Genomic DNA, 26,662 nt, shown 5'->3' with positions numbered 1-26,662 from the left:
CCCAGCAGGTTTTGCAAATGGCAGGAGAGGGAAAGGACTTGACAAATGATCTCTCATACTGACTGAACACACCAAAAATTTGTAAATAACAATATTCAGCTACAGGAGAAAATTGGACACAGTGGTCAAAACCCACATATACAGTATCAGAAAAAATAAAGGATTTATTATGATAGAAATGGTAGAAAAGGCGTGGGAAAAATGAGGAATGAAGAGAAAAGAGAAATGAACCGCCACATTAAAAATACAAAGAATGGTACACATGCTGTGCACAGCACCTAAGCTTGTGAGAGGCAAGCAGCCTCCCACCAGGCCGTTAGCCAGGCTGCTGCAGCAAAGCAGAGCCAGAGGGGCAGGAAGCTAGTCCTGCCTGCAGGCAGGACTCTCCATGAGGCTACAGTTACCCACACCTGGGATAACCACAGTGTTCAGGAAAGGGATAAGTGGACGCCAAGCCCCTCTTGCTCTCTCTCCCTCACGACACTCTATTCCAGTGTCATGACGACTCAGCACACCAGCTCAACCACAAAGGCTGACGAACAGCTTTCTTCACTATCACCAGAGCAATAGTTACATGGGTTTCCCTCCTGCAGCCAGGAGGGAGTGTTCAGAAAGGCCAGAGGGCCCTCCTAAGCAGCCCTAAGAGCAGTCACAGTGGTGGGCCACAACGCAACCCTGAGGAGCAGACTTTCAATCCAGAGGCAGAAGCTGCCCTTCACCTGAGAGGCGGCTTGAGAAAGCCTGACACAGAATCTCTAGCAACTCCATCAGGAGCAGCTCTGCCTACGTCTTCTGGGGATTTGGCCCAGGAGGAGGATTCCTCCTAACTGGTACTGGCTACTTCAGGGGCCAAACAAGCAGAGAACTTTGCTAGAGACACAGAGAAAGTGGGGGTCACAGTGTGATGGCAACTGGCTGCAAAGCCTAGGGCGGCTGCTGGACATTTGCTTCTGAAAGTAGAAGACATAGTCAGTATGCTGCATTTTCACATATGGATGGCTTTCTGTGCAAGGAATTTATAACACCTTTGCCTTTTCCAGATACTCACATCACCCTCAGGACAATCCTTGCCACAGACCTACTGAGTAGACTGCTCTCTGACACGTGCAGGCAGAGCCAAAGCAACAGAACACAAAGGCAGCCAAGGAGATAATCTCACTGAAATTACAAACCTGAGGCCTTTGAACATGTGAAAAGTGTGCAGTTTGACTGAATTCTGCACACTTCACATTGTGGCTAATAAGGAAACTTGGGGCTTAGACATGCCAACCTGTGACAAATAGCTGGGCTCAGAGTCTCTCCTCCTTTTTCCCGTTCAACTCCCTTAAGTCTACTGGTGCCTAAAGTAGCCCCCAAAGTTTTTTAATTGACTGCATTGATCATTCAATGATTAATTACTGTGTTACGAGGCCTCTGAAGCTCGGTGAGTCACGCATGCCTCAAAATTTAGAGATGATCTCGGGATCTACCTGCACCTTTTGGAGATCAAGTACCACTGACAGTTTGGCCAAGTACACCCGTGAGCATCAGCAGAGACACCTCTAATTGTCTTAATCCTACATATGCTGGAAAAAATGGAGTTGAACAAGGGTCTGGGTCTCACCGTTTGGATGAACTTGTTGCATATCACCTTCTTGTCACCCCTGCAGGAAAAGGTAGACAAAAATGACTATCAGTGAAGCTAGTAATACTGCCTGTTTGGGTTACCCTACTGTTTGTACTCAGCCTGGTTCAGTATTGCGTAACACAGGCCATTTAAGCTTTGTACACTGGTTGTCTTATCACAAGCCAATTTTAGATAGATAATTAAAAAAAACCAAAAAAACCCAAAAAGCAAATTCTGAGCTTCCCAAATTCTGGTGGCCTGCCCTCCCGAGCACCTTCAGCACTGCACATGCCAGCAACGTGTGCGGCAGGTGTGTGCCACCATTCCACACCCAGGGAACAGGGGACAGCAGTACCGGCCTCACGGCTCCGGCTCCATGGGAGCCCAGCTGGTGCACCCCGGCACAGGGCTCCGTGAGGGCTGCCATCGAAGCCAGGCAAGAGACCCGGCGTGTGAAGGGCCAAGCCGGGCCAGCGATGGGGTGGCATCGATGCCCCCTTGGAAAGCACCATGCCAGGGCTGGCCACTGCCACACTCACCACTCCTCGCCGATCCTGTAGACGTAGACGATGTTGTCGGTCTGGCCAATGGCGATTTTGGTGGAGTCCGGGGAGAAGGCCATGCCTCTGACCGCGTAGCTTTTCCGGCCGTACTGCGGGGAGGACGTGGGCTGAGCGGCCCCCAGCGCCCCTGCCCGGCCCCCAGCGCCCCTCACCCGGCTCCGGCCCGGCCCCGGCGCAGCAGGCCCCGCCGGCGGCCACCCTTACCCGGGCCCTCACCTTGGCGTCAGCGGGCTTGGTGGAGAACTTGTCGCGCCTCTCGCCCTGCTCGTCGTACAGCAGCACCACCCGCTCCGCTGTGCAGACAGCGAACCGGGCGCTGCTGGCCGACCAGGCCATGCAGGTCACCCGCGCCGTCCCGTCCTGCGGGGCACACGCAGCCTCAGCACCGCCGCTCCCCCCGGCCCGGCCCGCTGCCCCTCGCCCGGCCCTGCCCCATCCCACCCCACCTGCGGGGCCAGCAGGGTCCGCACATGCCGCAGCCGCATCGCGCCGAGTACCGGCACCGGGATGGGTCCGTGCCGCCGCCGCCGCGCCCGCCGCGTTCCGCCCCCCGTTGCCACGGCAACCCGGCGCCTCCGCCACTACTGACGTCAGCGCGCCGGGCGCAGCCGGGACACCCCCCCGTCTTCCCCCCCAGTGCCGGTACCGGTACCGGCAGGGCTCGGGCTCGGCTCTGCCATGGAGGCGCTGCGGGCGGCGGGGCGCGCCGTGCTGCGGAGCCCGCGCCTCGCCCGGCACGGCCTGGGGCTCCGCCGGCGGCGCAGTGAGTGCAGGCCGCGGGGCCGGGGGGCGGGCGGGGGCCGCGGGACCGGGGCCGGGCTCGGGCTCCCCTGAGCCGCGTCGCTCCGGGCAGGGACCCGCGTCTCGGTCGGGCAGGGCCCGGGAGGCGGCTGCTGCCCGCCGTGGGGAGCGGTGCTCGCGGGGCGCGGCTGTGGCCGTGCCGTGGGGCCGCGGGGCGAGACGGGCTGGCGGGGTGTGGGGAGCGGTGCGGGGCCCGGGCGGCGGGCCGTGGGGCAGGCCGTGGCACTGGCCATGGGCAGGCCGCGGGCTGGCAGGCCAGGCTGTGGGGCAGGCCGCAGAGGGGCCGTGGGACTACAGGCCGAGGTGGGCAGCAGCGCACAGGCCACTTGCCTGGCGCTCCCCCGGCTGCCAGCCTCTTGCCCCGCTATTGAACTGAGGCCACAGACGCCAGCGGGCCGAGGCCTTGGGTGGCTGCGAAGGGCAGTGCCAGCGGTGCCAAGGAGCACGCTGTGCCTCATCCCTGGGCACCCTCCCCAGCCTGCGCGGGCCCTGGCCTCCCCGAGGCACTGCACCTGGGCCTGGGCAGGTGTGGGTGCACGCAGTGAGTGTGGCAGGCCCACTGGCTGACTGCCACTGGCTGTGACACAGCCGGATCTGTGATGGACCCCACAGACAGTGCGGGAGCCCTGTGAAGCCGGAGGGCTGTGCCTGGGCTTTCGCAGTCGCGGCTGCCCGAAAGCTTTGTTGGAGCAGGAGAGCTGCTCTGGCAGCCCTGGCACGAGTGGGCTGTTCTCAGAGCTGGGAGCTGGACAGTGCCCCTCTACCCTGGGTAGAGGTCCCTGACACCTGTATGGGACCAGATGCATTCCCCGGTAGTTGTGATTTCTGCAGGAGTATGCTGTGCGAATAAGGTCTCCTGATTTCCCTGTGGGTTCAGCTTATTCCAGTTATGAGTCGGAGCCTTCTGCAAGTGTGCCAGTAATGTTCAGGGAGCTAATCCCAGGAAAGAGATAAAAAATAACCCTGAAAAGTAGAATCTTAGTGTGAACAGTAGATACCTAGGCAATTCCCAGGGAAGTGTACAAACGTGGTATTTGCAGCAGAGCATGTAACTTCTGTGTTCCCGTTCCTTCCCTCTGTGAACTGCATCCCCAAGGAGGGAGAGCCTGACTTTCTGTGTCTTAGCCCTTCTGCATATCTCCTCTCTCACCATCCCTGTACTCTTTGGGATCTGAGGAAAGTAAATGTGTGCTAATACCTGCTTCAGCTCTCCTTGAAAATTAGCACCAGGAAGTCCTTGGCACAAGAGGATTGTTCTTTGTGTGTGGCACGCTAGTCTGATAACTAAAGCTTTTGCCTTCAATGAGGGCGAGCTTTCTGCTGAAGCCAATGGCTTTGTCTTGTGGGAGCAGAGGTCAAATGGATGCTTCTGCAGTGCTTGCTTTGTGTGTCCTCTGCCAACAGCAGTGTCAGGACCAATTGTAGGGCCAGGGCTCCTTCTCGCACCAGCACATTTGCTGTGTGGCAGAACATGCTGGTGAAACAGACTGGTTTCTGAAGGAAGCTGGAGATGCAGAGGACTGTCCCTAGGGAACCTTTCTGAGTGAACAGACACTGCCCATTTGTGTGTGGGTTTTTTTGCATTCCCCCACCACCACCACTTGACTGCAACAGGGGTTTGAAAAGAGAGGACATGAGAAATGAGCCAGTGCCTCTTTAATTCTGTGACCTGCAAAGTAATGCACATGGGAGCTCTCTTCCCTCTGCTTGTTGGCGTTCATCCATAAAACATGTTTCCTGGAAGCTAGTTTGCATCCTTGAATCACCAGTCTGAGCTCTTCCTAAACACAGAATCTTTGTGGAGCAGTTGCTTCCCAGTCACCTCAGTTTGGATTGTCAGTGCTGGATGACCTACCCTTTCCCTGGCAGCCTGCACATGATAGCTACCAGAGGGTTTGGCTTTGGTCGCTTTGGACAACTTGGGGATTTTGATCTGACAGAGTGTGGCAGCAAATGCTGCTGTTCCTGAGGTGTGCAGCTTAGATGGGTGAGATGAATGCAGTACAGAGAACATCCTGCTGGTAATAACATAGGTGAGACCCAGGAACGCAAGGTTTTCGCAGATAGCTGTGTACACTGCAGCATTTGAGGCCCTGTGCAGATAAGCAGGAGCTTACTATCTATGCTGACAGAGCCTGTACCTCTAGGGATGGAGGACTAAAGCTTTGAGGGTGAACTGTCCTCCTGTTCCTCTTCCAAGGAAGTCACAGAGCCAGGAGGGTGCTGAGCTGAGTGCAGGCAGCAGTGCTGCTGCTGGGAGCAGTGAAACTGCAACGAGGTGGGGTGGCTGTGCTGGGATTAGCCCTTTTGCCGCTGGCTTCTAAGATATTTTGTCTTTGCAGAGCTTCCTGAGAGCTGGGCTGACATGCAGGAGCCACTGCTTGAGGGGATGTGCTTCACACTGAAGTATCTAGGCATGACACTGGTAGAAAAACCCAAAGGAGAAGACATGGCTGCTGCTGCCATCCGCAGGATCGTGGCCACGGTGAGAGCTGGCCCAGGGGCCCTGCTGTGCTGGAGTGGAGAAGAGCCAAGTCAGAGCCCAGACCCTGGACTCCGCAAAGTGTCCCATGTCCCAGCCTGGAACCCTAGTGAGGGACTGTGCTGTTCCCAAGAGGAGGGTGGCATGCAAGAGGCTGGCTGGTCTCTGCCTGTGTGCAGTGGAGGAAGCTGTCTTCCTGCAGGACAGCTGCCGCTGCCTGCTTTCACACCAGGAACATGGCTAGGAGCAGAGCTATGCCTGTCACAGCATGGAGAGGAGGGTGAAGTACTGGGGGCGGTGGGGTCTGTCCCTCTGTCTGGGAGGTGTGAATGGATTCCAGAGGTGTTCCATGCAGGGCATGCCTGAGCTCCAGGCTCTCCTTTCCCATCCCTATAGCAGGAGCCTTTGCAGCAAGGGTCCAAGTGGGTGACACTCCCTATGGTTTGGGGGACTCCTGCCAGTGAGGGGGGGCTGAAGACCCTTGCCAGATTTGCAGAGGTGTCTGGTTCTCCCCACTGCCAGGCACGGGTGGGAGCTCGCAAGTTCCAGAAGGTGATTCTGACGGTGTCTCCGAGGGGCATCTCGCTGCAGGATGCAGACACAAAGGAGATGGTTGAGAACATCTCCATCTACAGGTGGGCATGGCATGTGGAAGGCCTGGGTGTTCCCCAGCAGCCAGCTGGAGACTGATGGTATCTTGAGCAGCCAGGGAGGGCTGGGCCTTCTGTTAGTGGTACCTTCAATCTTAGGTCTTCCTTTGGCTCCCTGAGGCATGTGCCTTCTCCTTGCTGTGCTCCACAGCACTGCCTGGGGCTGAAGGCAGGTAGGGTGCTGGGCAGCCTTGAGTTCTGGGACAGTCCATCTATCTTTTTCCTGGGCCCTGCTTGTCTCTTCTGGCATTCAAGCAGGATGAGGAGGCTGATGGTTGGAACACCCCACAGTTGGGGCAGGACTGCATGTCTGTCTCTCTGTGCTGACACAGGACCACCCTTCTGGCTGCAATGGCACGAGGGTGCCATGGACTGCAGCTTGGGCTGGCTAAAGGCAGTTGCTGTCAGAGCTGGTGTGTTGGGTTTTTTACTGTTGCCAGCTGTGCTTTGGCTGGAGTGGGTGTCTGCATGTGCCAGGTGTGAGGGGAGTGTGGCTGCAGGCTGGTGGCTAGATGGGAAGCAGAGACAGGACATCTCTTTGGTGCAGAATTTGGGTATTGGCACCAGAGCAGATGTGCAAGCAGACCATCCTACTGCATGGCCTCCAGTTGTGTCCTTGGAGGCAATCACCCACCCTTCAATGCTCCTTTTGTCTCAGTTTTTGAGTTCATACATGGGGTTGAACTGGGCATCAGAGGACAGAGGAACACGCTGGGGCAGCGCAGGAGGGAATGCCTGTGGATGCATCCATCTCTTACTAGCTGTAGGTTCCAGGCAGCCTCTGGCCTTTGCTGGGGTTTGGGCTGCCTGATCATCTGGGGCAGATGAAAGCCTCGGTCTGTCAGCACTGCTTGTTGCATGTGCTGGGAGCACAGCAGAAGGCCTGTGCTGGAGTCCCTTGCTGCCCTGAGCAGCTCCTCTCTGCCTGCAGGATCTCCTACTGCACAACAGACAAGCTGCAGAACAAAGTCTTCGCTTATGTCGCCCAGAGCCAGGAGAGTGGGGCACTGGAGTGCCATGCCTTCCTCTCGCCCAAGAAGAAGATCGTAAGCACTACCCTTCTGCTCTTGGCTCCATGAGGTAAGGGTGGGAGCAAGGGTCTTCCTTCTCCCCCTTTTTAGAGAGAGAAGGCCCTTACCTCTGTGCACCTCATCTGGAAATGGAGCCAGGGAACATGTGTGCTCACACACTGCAGAGGCAGATGGTGAGGAAAAGGAGATTCTTCTGTCCTAGCTCCTCTGGGATCTCCTCTCAGTGATAGCTGGCCCACATGGGTAGACAGACACAGCCTTGAGCTCTGGCCTTCTCTGTCTGCCCTGCAGAGAAAGGTAGTGAGGGAGGGCCTGGGGGCACTTGGATTTCATGGCAGTGAGCTTGAAGGCCCATGGAAGCAGATGTTTCCTCTCTTGTACACAGGCCCAGGCTGTGACTCTGACTGTGGCCCAAGCCTTTCAGATGGCACTGGATCTCTGGGAAGCAGCACATGCAGGTAGGAGGAATTTCTCAGACGCGTCCCTCTGCTTAGCCCTGGGGTTGGGGTCTCCAGTCTGGGACCATGTCTAGGGCTCTGTGGAGGAGACATGGCTTGCTGCCTGGCTGGTGAAGCATACCAAGCAGGGAGAGAGTTGTCCCTGCTGTTGTGTTCTCTGCCACTGCCCCACACGGGGAGCTTGCTCTGTCTCTGGCTGGGGTGGGGTGGGGGATGTCCCTGCTGTCTACACTGAACTCTCCTGCATTGCTGAGCCGGAGCACAGCTCAGGGTCCTGTGGCTCCTGCCCTGAGCAGTGATCTCTCACCGTTGTTTGCAGGGGGTATCTGTCCCTAGCCCACAGTCCTGCCCGTACATCCCCTGCTGGGCCTTCTCCAGGTTGCAGGCACTAACACTGCTGCTTTTGCCCTGTCCCAGGCTCTAGGCAGGAACAGCCCCTTCACCCTTCATGTGTCTTGGAGAGCAGTGAGCCCGGCAGACCAAGTGAGCCAGCCCCCCCGGGGAGCCCTCCCTTCAGACACCAGTTTGGGGTACAGTATGTGCAAGCCTGGCCCATGCCAAGGGCTGTCTCACATCAGGGCAGGAAAAGAGTAACCCTTATGCAGCTCCCTCCTTCTGGCCTGCCAGGACCCTGTCGATACCTGCTCAGCCTCCCTTGCACTTGGTGGCCTGATGTGAAAAAGGGCACTGTGCTCTGTCTGGCTCACAAGGCAGGTGCGGTTCCTCAGGTGATCTTTGCTCCAGGAGCTCTCCTATCAGGCTCAGCATTGCTGCAGCTCTCAGCCCTGCTCTGCCGGCACTGTCAAAGAGGGAGCTGGGACCGGCTCTGCACACTTGGTGCCGTGGCTAGGGGTGAGACACTGTCTCTGAAGGAGAGGACCCTTTGGTTGTCGTCTTGCCAGCCTGGGCTAAGGCTCAGCCCTGTCCATCTGCATTACACCTACTGCATGGCCAGGGCCAGTCAGAGCATTGCCAGTGTTGCCGGTCTCACTGTGTCCCTGCCCAGGAGCCTCTGGATGCTTGGTCCTTGGCCTCATGCTTCCAGTGCTGGCCCAGCCTGACAGTGCTTAGGGTCACGCTTGCTTGCAGCCTGCTCCTGGGTGCTCCTCTGCCTGGCCCTCCAGCTGCAAGATGCGCTTACCTGACTCCTGTCTCTGGGCACAGGTGTGCTGTGTGCAGCAGCTGTCTCTGCTTGTTCCCTGCTCACAGCCCGTTTGGTGCTCTGTTGGCTGGAGGGGGTGTGAGAATAGCCGTGGTCTGTCTCCCCTTGGTGTGGCTGCGTGCCTGAGCCCTGAAGATTTCAGCAGCCCAGTGCTGCAGGTGCCACCTTTCCCCCTAGTGCCTGTAGGCACCCTTTGTCTATGCCATGCCTGGTGGGTGACTGTGTCTTCTGAAGGGACCAGGGACTGCCCTGCTGCTCCAGAATAGGCTCTGGGCTGCCCAGCCTTGCTCCTGGCAGAGACTTGCCAGGCAGTGAGGTGTCATGGTGGTTTTTTTTTCTTTTTGGTTTGGTTTTGTTTTGTTTGTTTACCAGGAGGAGGAAGAGGAGGAGGAAGATGATAACATCACTGAAACCTTATCCGGGTAGGTGATGAACTGCTGGTTGTGTTGAGGGATCCCTCTGATCAACCTTGTTTTGTTTCCTTCTCTGCACCCCGTGCAAGCGGAACTGCTGGTGCCATGGGTGTGGTGGGAGCGTGGAGGAGATCTGCATGGCAGCACGTGGGAGCTTCCTGCTACTTTCTCTGCCTCTGTGCCTGAGAGGTTGAGTGAACAGGGAGCTGAGCTGTGGAGGGGCAGATACTGCAGTTCAGCTTTTGCAGTGGGGCTGTGAGGGACAGATGATGACCCTCAGGATGTATCCAGAGATGTTACTTGTTCTGTTTCTGCCACTCTGCTGAGGCCAGCCTATCCACGTATGGTTCTCAGGTGGGACTCAGAGTTGTCCCTCTCTCACTGATTTCCCTGGGGCTTGGGCCAGGTTGGAGTCCTGGTCATGCTGACTTCTGTGTGGACTAGGGCCTCGGGCTGAGCTTGCTGGTGTCTCTCCTGTGCTTTGGAGGAGCTGATGGTACCAGTCCAGCAGTGGAGGATCAACCTGTAGGTCTTTGCAGAAGTGCCTGTGGTGGTGGTTGCAAGAGGCCTGTTCCATTGTGGCTGTTCTCTGTGTACCTGGCAGCTGGCACCTGGCTGGGGTCTGTCAGCACCGCAGGGCTGAGCCTGCTCTGAGCTGGTGTCAGCCAGGAAAGTGTGTGCACAGACTAGAGCTATGTGTGTGGCCCTGTGAAGTGGCAGCCCTTTGTGCCTGGAGGCTCCTGATGGGAAGGAGATGTGGCTTTGCAGTCTCAGGAAAGGCTGGCCTGGGTTTGGTAGCAAGCGGACTAGGGAATTCTGCACTTTTGAGTGCCTGGCAGTGCTGCGCTGTGCCTGTGTTGTCAGGGTTATGAGCATGCTGTGTCTCTTAGCAGGGCTTGCTTGGGGTATGATGGGTGCTCTGTTCTCTTCCAAAGCAGCATGGAGGAGCTGGGGAAGGGATCCCACAGCCCAACAGGTAAGTTCCTTCCTTCAGTGCTGTTTTACCACATCCCCCAGCATGTCCTCTGCAGGGAGAGGGGGTTGATGGATCACCTGGGAAGGTCTGCTTCCCCTCCCAGGCTGTGCTGGATTCCCAACTGCACGCCTCATAAACCAGGTCTCCCTCTTGCTTTTCAGAGTCAGCACCTCTTGTGCCCCGAGCAAGCTCTCCTACTGCACAGCTACTGTGCTACCGCCTGGGGCAACCCCCAGACAGCTGGAAGGGGCTAGGAGGGGTTGGAGACCTCCCCACTGCTGGCCCCAGGACTGCTGGCCCCAAGACTCCCCTGGGCTAAGCCAAATCTCTGCAACAATGGACCAGCCACTCAGGATTCACCCTGTGCCTGCACCCAGGCCAGACAGTGCCTGCCCCTGCCTCCGGCACTGCATTCCAGGCATGGGGTCTGCTGGCACCGCTGCCACGAAGTGCACAGACTGTGACACCTGCTCCTTGTCCTGCTCTTTGCCTGCATGAACCGCCTCAAGCTGCAGCTGCTCCCAGCTAGGGCTGGTGGACCAGTGCTCCTTGCTCTGCCCGCTCCCAGTGCATGCAGAGCCACCCCAAGTGCTCTGAGCCTGCAGGGTGCAGCCAGTGCACCTCAGATCGCGCTGCATCTGACCTGTCTCACTTGTTTCTCCTGCTTTGCTCATGGTGGCAGCTGTGGGGACCTGATGAGGCTGAGCAGCCCCCTGGAGATGGTGGAGGACTTGCTCAGCACATGTGACTCTCAGGGAGCGATAGCTCTTGGCTTGGAGGAGTGAGAAAGGCCTTGCCCCTGTGTTTCAGTCCCACACTCACATGAGTGAAATGAGCTGGTTTTTAAAGGAAAGCTCTGTCTTTACAGGGAAATAAACCAATTTTTGGTTTGTTTTTTTGTTTGGTTTTTTTTTACTGTTGTCATTTGTGTTTGAGTGCTGGATGGAGTGCCTTCCACAAGCATGTGAAGTACTGTGTCTCTGCTGCACTGCCTGCTGTGAGGCTTCCTCACCTGTGTTGAGGGCCTGGGCTGGGGCCTGAGCTCATGGAGCCTGCTGCTGCCCTGGAGCTCCCACGTCTTCCTCAGCTGCTGGCCCTGAGGGAGCTGTTCCCCCTGTGCTGAGGGCTGCCAGGACCCAGGGTGCTCCTTATCTGGGCTGTGGGGGAGCTGGTCCAAGCTGTGCTGGGCTGGTGTGTCTTGGGCACCTATGACTGTCATTGGCACTGGCAAGAGGTGACTGTGCCAAGGCCAGGGAGGACACAATCCCCCTGAATGCCTGCTCTGCTCTGGGGTGCCTTTGCTCTGCTGCATGCCTGGCTGTGATCTGGAGCCGTGGGCAAGCTGTGCACTTGGTTTCCTTCCCCAGATAAAGCTGGAGAGGCTGCAGCAAGCAGGATGTTTGGTTTCGCTGGCAAGTAACAGTTTGCAGCTGCTTTCTGGCTGAGGACGTTGCTGCTGGGTTGATGTCATTGCAGCACATCTTCCCCTTCTGAGGCTGGTGACACTGACAGCCCTGGCTGAGCAGTATTTGCTGGGTGCAACCTGGGGCAGCAGAGCTGGTGTCGCAGCGAGTGCCATAGGCAGGTGCCGTGGGGAAGGCTTGCAGAGGCTTGGGTCCCTGCAGGTCATTGAAGAGCTGCATGCTTTCTCACTTGTGGTCTTACATGTTGAGGTCGTGGTCTCATGCCTTTCCTCCCACAGCTAAGACCACAGAGCAACCTGTAGGTGTTACTGGGGTGATGAGGGTGAGCGGGTCATTGTCAGGTCCTTGGCTTCTGGTGCCGAGGGATGGCCCACCTGTTGGTGGGGTGGGTTTAACAGCCCATAATGTGGCTTCCTGCATGGGATCGGGATGCTGGGCATCTACACTGTTCTGCACGTAGTGCTGAGGGGTGCACAGCACTGCTGCTGATGCTGGCATGTGCTGATTGCTCCACTCGCCCTTTCCTCTTGTCCTGTGAATAATTGTTCACCATCTCCTGCCGCTGTGGAGGGCAGTGGGCTCTACAATGCTGCCTGGCAGCTGTCACATCTCCAGACAGAAGTGCTCCAAGCCATTTAACAGCCCCTCTCCCTGGGACTCATGATGCTGCACTGTGCTCTTTGCCGTGACTATGTTGAATGCTGCAGCCCTGTATGGCTTCTTGCAGGGCCTCGTGGGTGCCAGTTCTGCCATTATTCCTGGCCTTAACCAGCTGTTGCTGCAGTGTGTGAACAGCTTCCCTGCTGTGCCCCCATCTCAGCCTTGTGTCTAGGAGAGCTTTTGCCAAATCTTTTCTGTTTTAGCGATGTACAAGCTAGTGGTGGGTTCATCACCCACATGTGCCAATGCTGTCCAGCACCTATCAAACTGGTGTGTGAGAATTGCTCTGCATAGGCCACGCAGCCCTTTCCTCGTGCCCCTGTAGTGCTGCAGGGCGGGTGGTGTGTGTGTGTCTGTAGGCATGTGCATATCTTGCTCAGTGGCACTGTGCTGGGCATTTGCACTGTCCCGTACTGGTGCTGCCAGGCTCATTTGTGGAGTGTGTGCTTGTACATACCTCAGAAAATACCTTTGTCCAACATTGCTGCTGCCTTCTGTGCAGCACCCATCTCTGCAGTTCCCTGCCTTCCTGCACTGCCATGGTCTGAGAAAGGAGTGGTAGCTTCGGGGTTTGTGTTTTTTTTTTGGGGGGGGTGGGGTGGGGTGTGTGTGTGGGGGGGGGGGGGCGGGTTTATCAACACTACAACCTGATTTTAGATGTCATTTAATTACTTTTGTGCTCTTTTTTTTTTTTATTTGGCCACAACCACTTCATTTTGACATACTTTTTTTTTTCTTTTTTTCTTTTCTTTGGTGCCTACCCCAGGTCCTCGACTCCACTGCACAGTCATGCTCCTTGGTTTCTTTGTGTGTGCCTCAGGTCTGCTTAAAGAACTTACAATAGTAGGCATGTGTCTGTTCTGACCCTCCAGGATAGTATCTCTAAACAAACATTTTCCAATTTTCCAGGGCACCAGAGCTTTATAAAAAAATCTTGTGTTTTACTGGTAGCCCTAATTCTTTTTAATATACCTCCCTAAAATACAAAAGTTAGCTGGCAAAACAAGGTGCTCTGGCTCTCTGCAGCTACAGCCTTGCTACCTGCAGCCCAAGTTACAGCATGGCAGCACCTGCACCCCACCACCATGGTGCTTTTGCTCCTCAGGTACCCCTCATCTCACCAGACCAGGGAGCAGCACAGCCCCCTCCCACCAGCAGCCTGCTGGGATCTGGCCTCATCCTCCTTCCTGGCCCTGCTGCCAGGGTGTCTCTGCCCTCTGCAGCCTGTTGTGCAGTGAAAGCAGCTGTGATGCCACCCTCAGTGGGACAGTCTGTTAACTGCAGCTTGTCCAGCAGCACAACGTGGCTCAGCATGCAGCACTGGCACTCCCCCGAGGGCCAGAGGTGTGACAGACGGCCTTAAGAGGACTTGCAGCTCTTGCACGCTGTGCAACAACAGGTCTCCTTCTAAGGGCCGTACACACATGTTCCAGAAGTGCTAGTACCCGTACACACGTGCACACACACACACACACACACACACAGATCTGCAACTCTCCAGGGACAGTTCTGCCTTTGAGCCAGGATGCTTTTATTGAAAAGACCCTGCCACAGGGAGTCACTTGTTCTGTCCCTTCCCTACCTAGTCCTGCAGCAGGAGCTGAGCAGCACCTGGAAGGATGAGTCCTGAAAGTGCTTTTTACTGGGAGGTTTATTCCTGGAAGACGCTAGATCCTGTGATGTTTGAGTCCAGGGCTGCAGAGCCAGCATCCTAGCTCAGTGACAGGCTGCAGAGCAGAGCATGGAGAGAGAGCAGCAGCCAGGGCACCAGCTGCCATCTCTGCAGCAGAAAGCCTCCTCACATCACCCCCTTCCTTCCCCCTGCCGCTGGCAAGAGGGCATGCCCGGGCCTGGCCTCAGCCTCGGACACCGAGCACTGCAGATGCCCAGCGAGAGATCTCTGCCTGCAGGCTCTGCGGAGCAAACAAGCACAGTCCAGGCACCACTACTTCACCAGCCCCAGGGTGGTCAGTGACACGAGCAGGTGGACTGGGCACAAAACAGCGAGCCAGTGGTCCACCAGCTCTAAGCATTCAGGACCAGCCTTTTTCCAACAGGTCTGTGCTACATCAGCCAACCTGGTGCAGGCCATGGGACTAGCTCCAGGAGTGGGAGCACCAGCAGTGACCACATCCCCGCCAGACAGAAGGAGCCAGGAGTGGGATGTGCCGCTATTGAAGCTAGGGTTCCCAGAGCAGTGATGAGCTCTGCAGCCCACATCCTGCTGAGCCCACCGAGACCCTGTTGGGCCTCACCCCATCATCTCCTCCAGGCAGCACAGGCAGCGCGCTGCCTGCAGGGTGCTCACAGCAGCTCCCCCACAAACAGCTTGAATGTGTCAGGGCTGAGCCCTACTACGGAAATGGCAAAGCCACAGCCATGCCCTGGCACCGCGTGCTCCCATAGCTCTGGGGGGCTCACGCTAGCCCATAGAACAGCTCCAGCCAGCACTCCCTGCCCCAGCTGCGTGCTCTGCAGGCGGGCTAGACACTGCGGCAGCACTAGATCCTCATGCTCACTTGTGTCTTTGTCCCCTGCAGCAGAGAGAGGCCTTGAAGCCCCTGCATGGCCAGGACGGGGTGCAGCAGAGCCCCCTTATGCAGCAGGGATCCACTCCAGCTGTGCTCACTGGGCCCGGCCCCACAGGTAAACCCTCTTACCACCTAGCTGTGACTTCCCTGGCAGCACTGGGGCAAATGCCTGCACTGCCCCATCCCCTCAGTCTCAGGGCCAGAAGGGGAGCAGCTCCCACCCCCTGCAGGCAGCCCTCTGAGCCCAGACACCAGCGGCTGGGAGCAAGGTCTGCCCCGGGCTGGCTGCTGGGCAGGTGGCGGGTACCATGTGGTTGTACCCAGGCCTTTGGCCAAGCCAGCGCATAGGGACATTGCCTCCCCACAAGCCAGCGCACCAGCCTCTCTGCTCCCCTAGACTTGCCCCCCTGTGCTGGTGGTGTGCCCCCCCCACCCTTTCTCAGCTCCGTGGTCCACAGTGGCAGGGGAGCAGGGCCAGGCATGTGGGATGGGCAGGGCCACGCACTGCATGCACGGCTGGGAGCCGGCTCCATGCACATCCCCGGACAGGTGCCCTCGGGAAAGCGTAAGTTCTGATACGCGGATCTTCGCATGCAGAATTCCAGGCTGGGCACCTGGTGCTGCCTCCTCTTCCAAGGCCTGCTTTGGCTCTGGCAGGACGCCCAGGACCGCAGACACAGAGCTGGCGCTGCACTTACACCTCGATTATATTGACCGAGGGAGACTTCTTCTATGAGAGAAAAAAAAACAAACTGCTTTAAGGCCTTGTTTTGTTAAGTCCCCTGGGATGCAGAGCCCCCAGCCTCCCATGGCAGGTACCACGACCAGCAGTCCTCCTCTGCAAAAACGGCTGCCAGCTGCAGCTGAGCCCTCTGCCCTGAGCTGAGGTATGGGCAAGCTGCAGCAGAGACCTGGCTTCAACATCTCCCTCAGAAGACCAAGTGAGCTAACCCCACACCCCCAGCATTTCGCATGGATGCAGTCTCCTGCCACAAAGGTTCAGGTAGCTAGCTCAGCTGCATCGCCTGGGTGCCTCTCTCCAGGTGAATCCCTTCAACCACACAGTCACCTCCCCAGGAAGCCTTTCTGCCCACTGCTGTGCCTCAGTGCTCCTGGGTGAACCAGCGCACCCCCCCCCCATACTCTTCAGCCTCCAGGGCTTGCAGATGGGTGATGACTTCCAGAGGTAGCCATGCTACGCCTGATGCCCTTGCACAGGAGGTAGGTGCAGGGTCAGAACACAAAAGATAAGTGAGGGGGTAGGAGAATGTCTGCCATGGGGCAGAGAACCCAGAAAGCACAGAATGATCAGCATGGAGGGACAGAAGAGGCCTGCTGAGTGCCAGGCATGTCTCACTGCCATGCTCCTCATGACAGCTCCGGAGTGTGCCAAGGGAACTAAAGGCTGCAGGTGGCAAGGTGAATTTTTCTTTAAAACCATTGCAAGCACAAGCAGGCACTTTAACTAAAAGCAACGTGCTCACTGAAGAGCACAGCAGATATGTGAATTCAGAGAAGGTGCTGGGAAAGAAGGGCAGGGGTTCTGGTTGCTGCACATCTGTTTTGTAGCTCAGCCCTTTCACACTGGAGCAAGGCACATGCACACTGAAGCAGGGCACAGGAGGTGAGTGTCCCCGTGACCACGCTTTATAACAGGGCTCAGATGAACTGCTGCACCATTGCCTGCTACTTTACAGCAGCTTGGCCCTGAAGCCAGGAGGGAAAGCAAATGCAGAACTTTTTTTTTCCTATGCCTCGTTCCCAGCTTTGTAATTAAGGACTGCAAGAATGCAGTGCTGTCACCTTCAAGGATGCCAAAAGTATGGTGAATGCAAAAAACCAAGCTGAGGTGCATCAGCCCTGTACAGGCGAACTTCACAAGCAGCAGGAACAGGCCTTCGCACCTGCCTTTGCAGCCCAGTATGAGCAGGGTCAGTTTGGAGCAGGGATCCAAGAGGGATCTTTTTGGCAAGGAGTAATCAAGAAGCTGGAAAATCTGGAGAACTGGGGCCTTCAAGTCCCGATAGGAAGTTTCTGCTCCTGACATCCACTGGAAACCAAGATGTGGAAGCAGAGGGGCAATGAGACAACAGAGTGAGTTCCCACTATGGATAGAGGAGGCAGAAGAGACACAAGGGAAAAACCTAATGCAAGGTCCTGTTAGAGCATGTGCATCACTGTTATAAATCACTGTCTTTGTCAAGTAAAAAAGGGAGATGTGTCAGGTGCTGAGGAAAAAGCGAGATGAAAGTACTGCTCCCTCCCATCCACAGCTCAGCACAGTACCTTTGTTAGGGTGGAGAAAGGGCTCTGGGGTCCTTCCCATGAACAACTTGTGTAGTGATGGCCTGGAGCAGGCCTGAGCAAAGGCAGCCACGGACCAGTGCAGCAACTACAAGAACAGCTGCCCAGCCTGACCACCTCCTGCCTAAACTGGCAGGAGCTAGATCTGTGTATGGGATGAAAAGATGTGCAGCCTTGGAGGGACATGGTAAAGGGGCCGTTACAGTGACAGGACAGGCACCACCCCACAATGTGGAAGCCACCTCAGCTGATACATCCTGCTGTCTCTTCCAGTGTTCCTCCTGCAATCATCCATGGGGCACACACACTGCCCCAGAGAGACCAGGGCTTACTGCACTCTAAACCCCCTCATTTTTTAGGGAGAGGGCATGAGTTGGGATGTTTCTATTTCTGGAGAGAGCCAGAACCGTCCAGGCAGCAAGGCACAGCAGACATCACATGCCATCCCTCCTGCCAGCCCTCCCCACTCACCTTGCTCCGCAGCAGCCCTCCGCTGGGTCGCTCTGGCGTGCTGTGCTCCGAGGACGGCTTTGTCTTTTCCTTGTTGTTGTTGGAGTCGTTGTCCTTGATGATGTCATACTGTCTGCAGAAGAGGGCGATCACCGCTGCAGAAAGACAGGGGATGAAGGACTCCTTCATACTGTCTGCATGCTGTCTGCCCCTGTTTTCCCTCCCCACAGCATCCCAGCTGGACAGCAGTCAGGCCCAGGGCACACTGGGGTGCAGGTCACCCACACACTCCACCTGTGTCAGCGTGGACCGCCTCAGGCACCTCTGCACGTGTGGCCAGGCCAGTCTCCTTGGGCAGACAAGGCATGGATGCAGCTAAGGCCATCAGGGCAAACGTGAGGTGCTTGGTGCCTACAGCTCAGGGCTCTGAGGCCAAAGGCAGATGTTGAAGCACTCACAGAGGGACAGCCCTTGAGGTCAGCAAGCAGCTGAGTGGGGTTTTGGCCCAGTGCTTGTGACCCTCACAAAAGCTAGCCCTTGGCTTTGTCCTGTCTTGCCAACTGACTGTGGGGTCAGCCACTCTGTCATGGTTTTACGGCACCCATCTCACGCAGCACGCATCCTACACCTTGGGACCCTGGATGCAGGACTCTGGAGCAGTGCTTGGAACCGTAATCATTAGATGTGTTGGACCCGTTCCAACCACAGTGCGTTATCACAGCCACCCGCAGACTGGACCTGACTTCTCCCTGCTGGCATTCTGACACACCAACCTGCACAAGGCATAAGCTAGCAGCAGACATCTTGTCTTTTCTTCCGGTGCACTAGAAAAGTGGTCAAGGCCAGGGCAAGGAGCAATTCCTGCAAGGTACCACTAGAAAATCCACATTTACCAGGAAGGGAGTAGGGGACAAATGACTTGCCATTCACAGCAGCTGCATGTGGCCAGTCAGGAGCTGACTTACCTCCTAGGTTTTCCTTGCTCCCAGGCAACATGTTGTTTGCTAGAGCACTGGTTTTAATCAGGTGCCGTACAGGAGCAAATCACCCATCTTACACAGCTACTACCGGCCTTGCAGCAATGTTACCGCATGTCGGACAAGCTAGCTAAGGACCAAGTTACACATCAGTTAACATCAGCTGGGATGCTCCCACCCTGTAACTCTGTATTCCTTGGGTCCCACACTGTCTCCTCCTCTTCCAGCACAGCAGCCAGGCTGGCCAGCCCACACGCTTCAGGCCACTACTGCTGAGCAGTGGCTGTGGTTGCTCCTTTTATCCCACTGGCTCGAGCTCCCACAAAGACTCAACGGACTTACAGGAAAGGATGCCAGACACATACTAATATGCCTCTGCACTCTTTCAAGCCCCATCTTCTTCATGGACCCTGGATTGCACCACTGCCCCAGCCTGCTGGAACGTTGCTTGTGGCACTCACCTGCCCACATGAGCAGCACAGCCACGATGATGATGATCTCGCCCGTTTGCAGCTGCCTGTCTTTGTCCAGCCCTTCCATGGTGATGTCACCTGCAGAGAAGAGAACCCAGGCAGGGCTGGCAGCAGATACCCTCCCACCAGAACCTACTTCAGGACCAGCAACACCTGAGGATCTCAGAAGGAGCTCCAGAGAAGAGAGACCCACCTCCCCCAAACAAGGATGGGTGTGGGATGACATCTGGGCTCTGGAGAAGACATGCAGCCTGTGGCTTTCCCACATCAGATAAGCCATCCTCACCACCAAAGGCAGTCAGGGATTCTAACTGCTTGTTTGGGTTCAAGTAGGGACTGCACAATGCATGGGAGGAATCACTGAAGTTACTTCCTATGTAGGAACCAGGGCAAGTTAGGAAGGCCCTGAGCTGAACACAAAAGTTCTGAGGTAAGCCATTTGCTTGCCCTGTTACACTCTTCTCAAGTCCCCCTCTTATGGCTAGTGCTGGAGACAGACCCCTGTGCCCAGCAGACACCCTCTGGGCATCATTGCTCTTGGATTCTTGGATCATCTCTCCCTCACGGAGCAGTATGTAGGCAACCCCAAGGCAAGAAGGCACAGCATGGATATGAGTTGGAAAAGAGGCTGGGGGGCTCTGTCATTTGTCCTTTGATAGCTTGCAGGATGGGAGATCTGAGAGCCTGTTCAACATCTGCTTCCTATGGGCAGCAGCTGAGCAGGCCACAGCAGCTGTCCTGGCCACAGCCTGTTTAGCTGAATAGGGTGCCAGGACCGGTGACAGGGGGGCTGTAAACTGGGGCTTGGGGACATCATCATGGCCATAGTGGACACAACAGCAGCCTGTTATGAGGCTGTGCGTCCCAAGCAGCCTGCTGCTCAGGGCAGCGCCTTTCTCACTGGCTGCTGGATCCCTGCCCGTGTGCTGTGGAGACCTTCAGATATGGTCCCACCAGCAGCACCCAGGCAAGCTGGAAGGAGCTGCCTCACCTTGGTTGGAGCTGTTGGAAGGGAGGCGGTCGGTCTCCTTCAGGGTCCGGAAGTGGACACGCTTGCTGGCCTGGCTTTCTCCATACAGGCCGATGCTCTGCACCTGGATGATGTAATCGGCATCCTCTGCCAAGTCCCACAGTACGCAGGCCCGGTTGGTTGTGTTCACCTCCCGGATGAAGCGCTGCATCTGTCCGTCTTGCCGCTGCCAGAGTGAAGAGCTGTCATCCCCAGGAGGCTGTTCCCAGCCGCACCAGGCACAGGCCCCCGTCTGCAGGGCTGTGCTGGGCACTCTCCCCTTACTCCTCCCTTCCCGGGCAATCCTCCACCCCTGGGGTGGGCCAGGCTGGCCAGCACTTTGCTATGCAGCATCCCTGTGTGGCCTGAGAGCCAGGCGCCTCCCTGGAGAAGCCACCATCATCTGGGGCTGTGGAGGCAGAGCAAGGCAAGCAAAGAAGGGTTATGCCATGGTTAAAGCACCATCCTTATCCAGACAAATCGCAGGGAAGCCACTGGAGGAACAGCTACCCCCAGTACAGCCCATGCTCTGTTGCCTCCCACCAGAATGGATGGCTCAGACAGGGCACCCTGGCAAGGGCAGCTCAACAGCAGAGATGTCCTCAGGCAGGTGCCAGAGGAGCTCCCAACTGCAGCAAAAGGGCTGACATAGGAGCATACTGGTAATTGGTGAAAGAGGTCCCCAGCCCCCTGGGGACAGAGCCTGGGTACCTGCTGTAGGATGGCATAGCCGATGACCACGTCTCCTTCTGGGACGTCCCAGGAGACGGTGGCAGAGTTTGCCTTCAGCTGCGTCACGGTCACGTTGACAGGGGATGGTGGCCTGTCTGGGTGAGCCAGGGATGGACCGAGGCAAGGCACAGGAAAGAGGCAAAAGAAGATGTCTCAGAACAGGCACTCACCCCTGCACACCACGATGGGGACCCTCTCCAACATCTGCCCATGGCAGCACGTTGGGCAGGGCTACAGGGAACAGCTTCTCCGGTGAATCTGTCCCCAGGAGAGGAGTGGCAGAGCAGGTGCACAAGGCTGAGCCCCCACCAGCAGCAACACATATGTGACGGCATGGTGCTTGCTGGGCTAGTGGGCAGCTGCCCACTGTGTGTGGGGGCAGGTGTGCAGGCACAGAGCTACTCCCTGCCTGCGCAGCTATCCCATGGCTTTGGCAGTCTTTGCTCACTGGCCAGGGCTCCTCCCTGCCTGGCTGTTGGTGAGAAATGTGCTCACTGCACACCTCACCCTCTGCAGTGTCCTATAGCAGGGAGGGAGGACAAGCTTGCGAGGCATCTGACGGGCTCTTCTCTAAAGGGCTTGCTTACAGCGGCAGACATAGCCCATTGCTCATAATACATGTTCCACGTAAAAGGCATTAGCAATGCTGACCACGTGCCCAGGCTGCCAGACCCAGCTAAAGACATGAAGGGGCCCCAGCAGGCTCCTTCTACCTTGCAGACATTGAAATGGGAAATGCATGAAAGCCTGTCATGAGCAAAAAAAAGAATTAAGAGTTAGAGACTGTCATGGCAATTTAACCAGTCCCTGCAGCTCAGAATCACATGAAAAGTCTCTGCAGCCTGTCTCAGAGCACTGCAGAGACCCTGCTATCAGAGAGGAGAATGACATTCAGACCAGTTCTTCACAAGGGCATCTGCTTGCAGATCTGAGGGACCTTCACTGCTGCTCAGATGTTCATCTGTTGGAAAGTTTACTTCATTCAGCTCCAGCACTAGCAGTAGCAGAGCTGCCTGGCATGACATGCTCCTGCTCAGCCTGGGCACAGAGTAGATTCTTGCTAGGGAAGTCCCATGTTTCTGTAGGGTTCAGAAAGTGCAAACACATCCTACATTAATGCAATTCTTCAACCAAGACTGTGATGGTAAAATCAGGCTCCTCTAAGCTGTGGGGCTGCCCCGTGGATATGCACATCATAAATGCCTGGCACACCACCCAGAGCTGTGTAGGAAGCAGCCCAGACACAGTATTTATATATCAACTGTGACAGAAAAATGGGGCAGCTTGGAATAAACACACTATGCAACTCAATCTGGCCATCTCAATCTGCCTGGCATTACTCCTTGCTCTAGAGCGGGGAGGAAAACCCAACGCAGAACGCAGAGCTGACTTCCCCAGCAGTGAAATGCCATCGGCTGCAAAGCTGGCAGGAACACTCAGCCATTGCTATCCTTCAGAAAGCTGGCTTGACTGACCCATGGTCTGCATCATCACCATTTTGAGACTTCACAGCACTAAGAACATGGCAGGAAACTACACAGGTACACAGATCTGCATACAAAGCCAAATCTTGACTGGAAATTAGACACAGAAGAGCGTGAAGACAGACACTGAGGCTGTTGTTCATGTGTCCTCTCTCCCTGTAAACAAGACAGCGTCCTGCTACAAGCTACCTGTGTAGCACAAGTTCAATGCTGTGATTTATACAAATAGAAAGAGCCCCAGAGGTCACCCAAGAACAAGTTAAAAAGACAACTCTAACACTACCAACCACCACTGTCAGAGTGACAGGGAAAGGTAATTTCTGCAGGTCATCTATTTAAATGCATGCATTCACATTTGAATATTCCCAGGTCCAGATCAAACCAGGAAAAGGCTGTGATTCCCACTCTGAGAAACGCAGGGCTGTGGTTTGCCAGAGGCAATAAAGACAGATGGAAGGGTCGCCCACAGAGCCCAGGAAATACGTTCTCAGAGAGACACTGGAGCTGAGTGTGTCCTCAGCAGAAGCCTGCCGCATCACCAGGAGATAAAAGTCACTGGAGACAGCATGAACAAGGACATCACAGGATGCTGCACCTTCTCTTTCAGAACAGAAGCTAGACAACTAGAAAGTATTCAAAGGTACGCTGAACGTCCTTTATCCTATTAAGAATGTGTCTCCTTAGAGTTTTGCCAGTGGGAAACTGGTTCATCACTCTAACCTGTGAAAGCGGGTCTTTTGAGCCATGTCCTTATCTGCACACCCTGGTCTCCCACAAGCCAAGAGCAAAATGGGCTGAATAAAGCTCCAGTCCCCAGACCTGGCCACTGACTGGGGCACATGTATACTGCACACCCAGTAGCTGAGCCCCCAGCAGATGCAGTCTGGTTTTCCACTACTGCCATGGCCAGTGTGCAAGTTAGTTGCACAACCAACAGTTGAGCTGTAGACACCACCCCATCAGCTAGCAAATAACCACGGCCTTGCACTGTCCCAGGCAGAAGCATTTCAAAGTGTGTGGGGAGGAAGGGCTGCAATGTTTTTGTTAGCCTTCAGGCATAAGAAGAACAACTGCCTAAGGCTACCACTATGTCAGCAAATGCAGTGAGGTCAGGAACAGCCTGGGAATCCAGTGGTGGAGACTGGTCCCGGGAACTGCTCTGGTCTGAACCAGCCAGTGTGTGCCCAAACCACTCCTGGGCACGGCTCAGGAGTTAGCATGAGCCACAAGCCATTCCTAGTAGGTAGCAGATGTGCTCCCCGCTTTGGAACTCATCAGCCTAGTGCTATGGACGTGACCAGATGGTGCCAGCTGGCCTCAGGACAAGAAGAAGACCTGGTGCTTCACAGGATACATCTACAGTAATAAATCAGGTAGCTTTTTACAGCTAACTGAGCGAGAAGAGGTCTGAACATGCCCAAAGGGGATACTTGGACTTTCCGACCTTTAAGTGTACGTGAGGAAATTAAAGGAGGGTCGGCAGGGTCTGACATCTCTGCAACACAGAGTCTGTGGAGGGAGCTTGTAGCAGGCTCCTTGCTCTGCAAAAGAATTTTCTAGGCTTCTGCAGGGACCCCAGCCTGGCCCAGCCCATGTTTTCAGGCAGAGGATGCTGAGACATGGCCCTGAGGCTGAGTCACTCTATGATTTGAGAACAAGGGCAATGCACTGATCCACAAGCCATGCTGCTGGGTCTGCACAGGACTTGACAGTATTGCTTCAACTGTACTTAGCCAGAGCTTACACAGGCCCTGTGCAGGGACCTTCACTCACTGGCAATGGAAGGGCATCCCTGGGGGGATACCACCCCGGTAACAGACTGCAAAGACAGTACACCCAAAGCCAGCATGATCTGCTGTTACACCTGGAGACATTCCACAAATGGAGAGAAGAGAGGGCAAGAGCACAGTGCGCGTGGCTAGTCAGTGCTTCAGACCTCATGCATCGTAAACACACTTTGTGCAGCTCTCCAGGCAAGCAGACCTGAACCTGTGTGACAGCAAGACCTGAAGGTGTCCAGGCTTTAGCTCTTCGTTGGAAAAATGACTGGTCAGTTTGCAGTTCAGCAAACTGGAGCAAATATGTTTCTGGGCACACGGGATTTGCACACCTAGCAGAAAGAGACAAGACAAGAAGTTTCAGAAGTCAAAACCAGAGAAGTTCACCCTAGAAACACAGGGCAATGTTTAATCCCAAGGATATTCCAAAGGAGACCTCACTGGAAGTTGTTACTGCAAGACCTTCAAAGAACAGCTCACACCATAGACAGCTTCCCGTATGATCCCCACGTTAAGCATAACATTCTCCAGCCTGCTCTGCCGCTGAGGTCAGAGTGGTTTCATGCCAGAGCTGTCACCATAAAGATCTGTGAGTGCAAGGGCTCCAAAAAAATGTACTCTCTGAAGCCAACTACTAAAAACATTCCTGCAAAGCCAAGATGCTCCAACACCCTGCTGGACTCTCTGGGGAAAAGCATGCCACAGCTAAGCTGCCCAATGCATTAATCACTAATGGTTCTGCATCATTTGTAAGTTATCCAGCTTCACTTTTTATTAAAGCCATGTCAAGACACAAGCACCACCACAGAAAGCAATCACTTACTCAAGGCCTGGCCCACCCTTTTGTCCTGCCAGTACAGCAGCACGTTCCTTTCAGGCCTGCTGAAGAGGTGGGAAGGGTCGGTCCTGAGTGCTGGAGCCAGCAGCGTTGCAGCCCGAGGTGGGGCAGCCGAGCACTGGGCTACATCTGCCACGCAGCCTGGCTTCCCAGGTTAGAGAAGAGGCCAGGCAGGTGCGCTTCACCAGCGATGCTGGCAGATGTGGTGCCGCATAGGGACAGGGCACAGCCCCGCTGGCACCCTCCCCACCCTGCTGTGACTCTGCGGGAGGGGACCCCACCTGCACATCGGCCTGTGCCCTTGGGACCGCTGCTCAAGGGCACCCAGATGTTTGCCCAACTTATCCCTGCAGCAGGGAAGTAAGCACCAGGCCGCACAGCTAAAAATAAGTGGCCCCTTTTTAACAACCCTGACTGCATTTCTTCCCGAACCCTTTAAGCCCCGGAGCATCTGTTTTGCAAGGAGACCCAAAACACAGCAGAAAATGTCTGATAATCGCAATTCGGCTTAATCAGGAACCTGACAAGGGCCAAGTAAGACAGCAGAAGCCTGCCACTGACACAGGGCCATGCGGACGAGTCAAGGGAAGAAAGGACGGCGGCGCCCTGCGTGCCCACAGACCTCGGCATCTCAGCAGACACCAGCCCAGCGCAAGCAAGGCAGGCAGGCAGCGTCCCGCTGCAGCCCAGCCCGCAGCCCGGGAGCATCCCTGCCCAGCGGCATCGACTCTCTCAGGACTCGCTGCTCGCTGCTGGGGGGCGAGGACGGGAGCGGGTGGCCGCCCCCCGCGAGGGCGCAAGGAGGGCACAGGCGGGAGGCACAAGCGGGAGGCTGCCCGTGCCCCCGGGAGAGCCGGGAGCCCTCCGCGGCCGGCAGCCACGGCCAGACGGTGGCACCCCGTCCCGCGGCACGGCCGGCCTGGGGGCCGGGCGCAGCCCCCGGGGGGTGCCCGGGGGCCCGAGGAGGCCGGGCCGGGCCCCAGGTCGCAGCGGCCGAGGCCGCGCCGGGGACGGGGCGAGGCCGGCGGGAGCGGCCGGCGGGGCAGGCCCGGCCCGCAGAAGAGGCCGGCGCACGGCGGGGCACGCCGCCCCCTCGCCTGGGGAGAGCCGGCCCCGCGCCTTCGCCCGGTCCCGCCGCAGGCAGCAGCGCGGGCCGACCCGCCGGGCCCCGCGGCAGCGAGCAGGGCCACCGCGGCCCCCGGTCCCGGCCCGGCCGCACTTACTGGCTCGCACGAGGCAGAGGTCGCAGCTGAAGAGCAGCAGGACGGGGTTGAGGAACGCCGAGAAGCGGGACATGGCGGCGGGGCCGGCGCAGGGGCGCCCCCGGACTGCGGCCCCGGCCCGGGCGGCAGCCCTGGCACCGGCCCGGCTCCCTGCGCCGCGGACGGAGCGGGGCCGAGCCCCGGCCGCAGCGCCCGGTGCGGGGGGTGTGTGGTGGAACGGCTGCCCGGCCCTCCCCCGGCCCCGCTCCGCCCTGCTCCGCCCCCCGAGCGGCACCGCAGCGGCTCCGGCGCCGCCTCCCACCTGCCCCGGTGCCGCCCCCGAGCCGTACCCGGCCCCGCCCCACCCTGCCGTACCCCCGCAGCCGCCGGCGCTGCTCTCGGTGCCCTCCCCTGGTAAGCACGGGTGCCCCACCGCATGCCGCGCCCCCGCCGGTGCCGGCTCTCCCCACGCACTGTGCTCACGCGTCGTGCCCGGCTCAGCCGCCCCCCTCGCCCGGTCCCGGTGTGGCGCGTCGCACGCTCCCGCCCCGCGGGTGTTGGCTCAGGCTGCGCGGCGCTCCCTCGGGTGTCCTGCGGGGGCTGGCGGCGCGCCCTGTCCCTCTGCCGCGGCAGCGATGGCAGCCGCGCGTGGAAGGGT

General features: G+C 57.0%; 3 protein-coding genes across 14 annotated transcripts in view; 1 reads left to right on the top strand and 2 right to left on the bottom strand.

Annotated features, from left to right (window-relative positions):
* Positions 1–2,714, bottom strand: part of IFT172 (intraflagellar transport 172) — a 38,418-nt gene extending 35,704 nt beyond the window's left edge. For both annotated transcript variants that reach the window (XM_080390204.1, XM_080390205.1), the window contains exons 1-4: positions 2,616–2,714; positions 2,386–2,529; positions 2,146–2,258; positions 1,604–1,643 (exon numbers count right to left, since the gene is read on the bottom strand). In XM_080390204.1, the coding sequence (XP_080246330.1) occupies positions 1,604–1,643; positions 2,146–2,258; positions 2,386–2,529; positions 2,616–2,654 (336 nt within the window). In that variant the 5' untranslated portion in view covers positions 2,655–2,714. The remainder of the gene's footprint in view (positions 1–1,603; positions 1,644–2,145; positions 2,259–2,385; positions 2,530–2,615) is intronic.
* A 90-nt stretch (positions 2,715–2,804) lies between these two features.
* Positions 2,805–11,038, top strand: LOC308064952 (low density lipoprotein receptor adapter protein 1-like). 9 transcript variants are annotated; one of them, XM_080390275.1, is made up of 9 exons: positions 2,805–2,932; positions 5,313–5,455; positions 5,975–6,087; positions 7,034–7,148; positions 7,519–7,591; positions 8,009–8,121; positions 9,126–9,175; positions 10,105–10,142; positions 10,304–11,038. In XM_080390275.1, the coding sequence occupies exons 1-9, from the start codon at positions 2,848–2,850 to the stop codon at positions 10,459–10,461; spliced, it is 888 nt and encodes a 295-aa protein (XP_080246401.1). In that variant the 5' UTR covers positions 2,805–2,847; the 3' UTR covers positions 10,462–11,038. The 9 variants fall into 9 exon arrangements, 4 of the variants coding, with proteins under 4 accessions (XP_080246401.1, XP_080246400.1, XP_080246399.1 ...); XM_080390274.1 differs by having other exon boundaries at positions 10,102–10,142; XM_080390273.1 differs by having other exon boundaries at positions 10,060–10,142.
* Positions 11,039–12,855: 1,817 nt separating this feature from the next.
* Positions 12,856–26,311, bottom strand: FNDC4 (fibronectin type III domain containing 4). Of its 3 annotated transcripts, none has more exons than XM_080390314.1 (6): positions 26,026–26,297; positions 20,682–20,797; positions 19,953–20,157; positions 18,950–19,039; positions 17,533–17,666; positions 12,856–15,487 (listed from the first exon to the last, which is right to left on the bottom strand). In XM_080390314.1, the coding sequence occupies exons 1-6, from the start codon at positions 26,096–26,098 to the stop codon at positions 15,452–15,454; spliced, it is 654 nt and encodes a 217-aa protein (XP_080246440.1). In that variant the 5' UTR covers positions 26,099–26,297; the 3' UTR covers positions 12,856–15,451. The 3 variants fall into 3 exon arrangements, 1 of the variants encoding a protein (XP_080246440.1); XR_013928610.1 differs by lacking the exon at positions 12,856–15,487 and adding an exon at positions 18,285–18,385 and having other exon boundaries at positions 18,477–19,039; positions 26,026–26,311; XR_013928609.1 differs by lacking the exon at positions 12,856–15,487 and having other exon boundaries at positions 18,285–19,039; positions 26,026–26,311.
* Between the last annotated feature and the right edge of the window lie 351 nt (positions 26,312–26,662).

Source organism: Falco punctatus, assembly GCF_963210335.1.
Source record: "Falco punctatus genome assembly, chromosome: 5".
Classification (NCBI taxonomy): domain Eukaryota; kingdom Metazoa; phylum Chordata; class Aves; order Falconiformes; family Falconidae; genus Falco; species Falco punctatus.
The sequence above is the reverse complement of the archived record's forward strand: the minus strand, read 5'-3'. Positions and strand labels throughout refer to the sequence as shown.

What these genes read in the sequence shown, in the direction of transcription:
- LOC308064952 (XM_080390272.1), top strand. Translation starts at nt 2,848, where the DNA reads ATGGAGGCGCTGCGGGCGGCGGGGCGCGCCGTGCTGCGGAGCCCGCGC. An exon ending in TCCGCAGGATCGTGGCCACG is followed by an intron (nt 5,456 to 5,974) that starts GTGAGAGCTGGC and finishes CCCCACTGCCAG; the next exon opens with GCACGGGTGGGAGCTCGCAA. An exon ending in ATCACTGAAACCTTATCCGG is followed by an intron (nt 9,176 to 10,056) that starts GTAGGTGATGAA and finishes TGTGTCTCTTAG; the next exon opens with CAGGGCTTGCTTGGGGTATG.
- FNDC4 (XM_080390314.1), bottom strand. Translation starts at nt 26,098, where the DNA reads ATGTCCCGCTTCTCGGCGTTCCTCAACCCCGTCCTGCTGCTCTTCAGC. An exon ending in CCTCTGCCTCGTGCGAGCCA is followed by an intron (nt 20,798 to 26,025) that starts GTAAGTGCGGCC and finishes TGGCTCACCCAG; the next exon opens with ACAGGCCACCATCCCCTGTC. An exon ending in GCTATGCCATCCTACAGCAG is followed by an intron (nt 20,158 to 20,681) that starts GTACCCAGGCTC and finishes TCACTCTGGCAG; the next exon opens with CGGCAAGACGGACAGATGCA.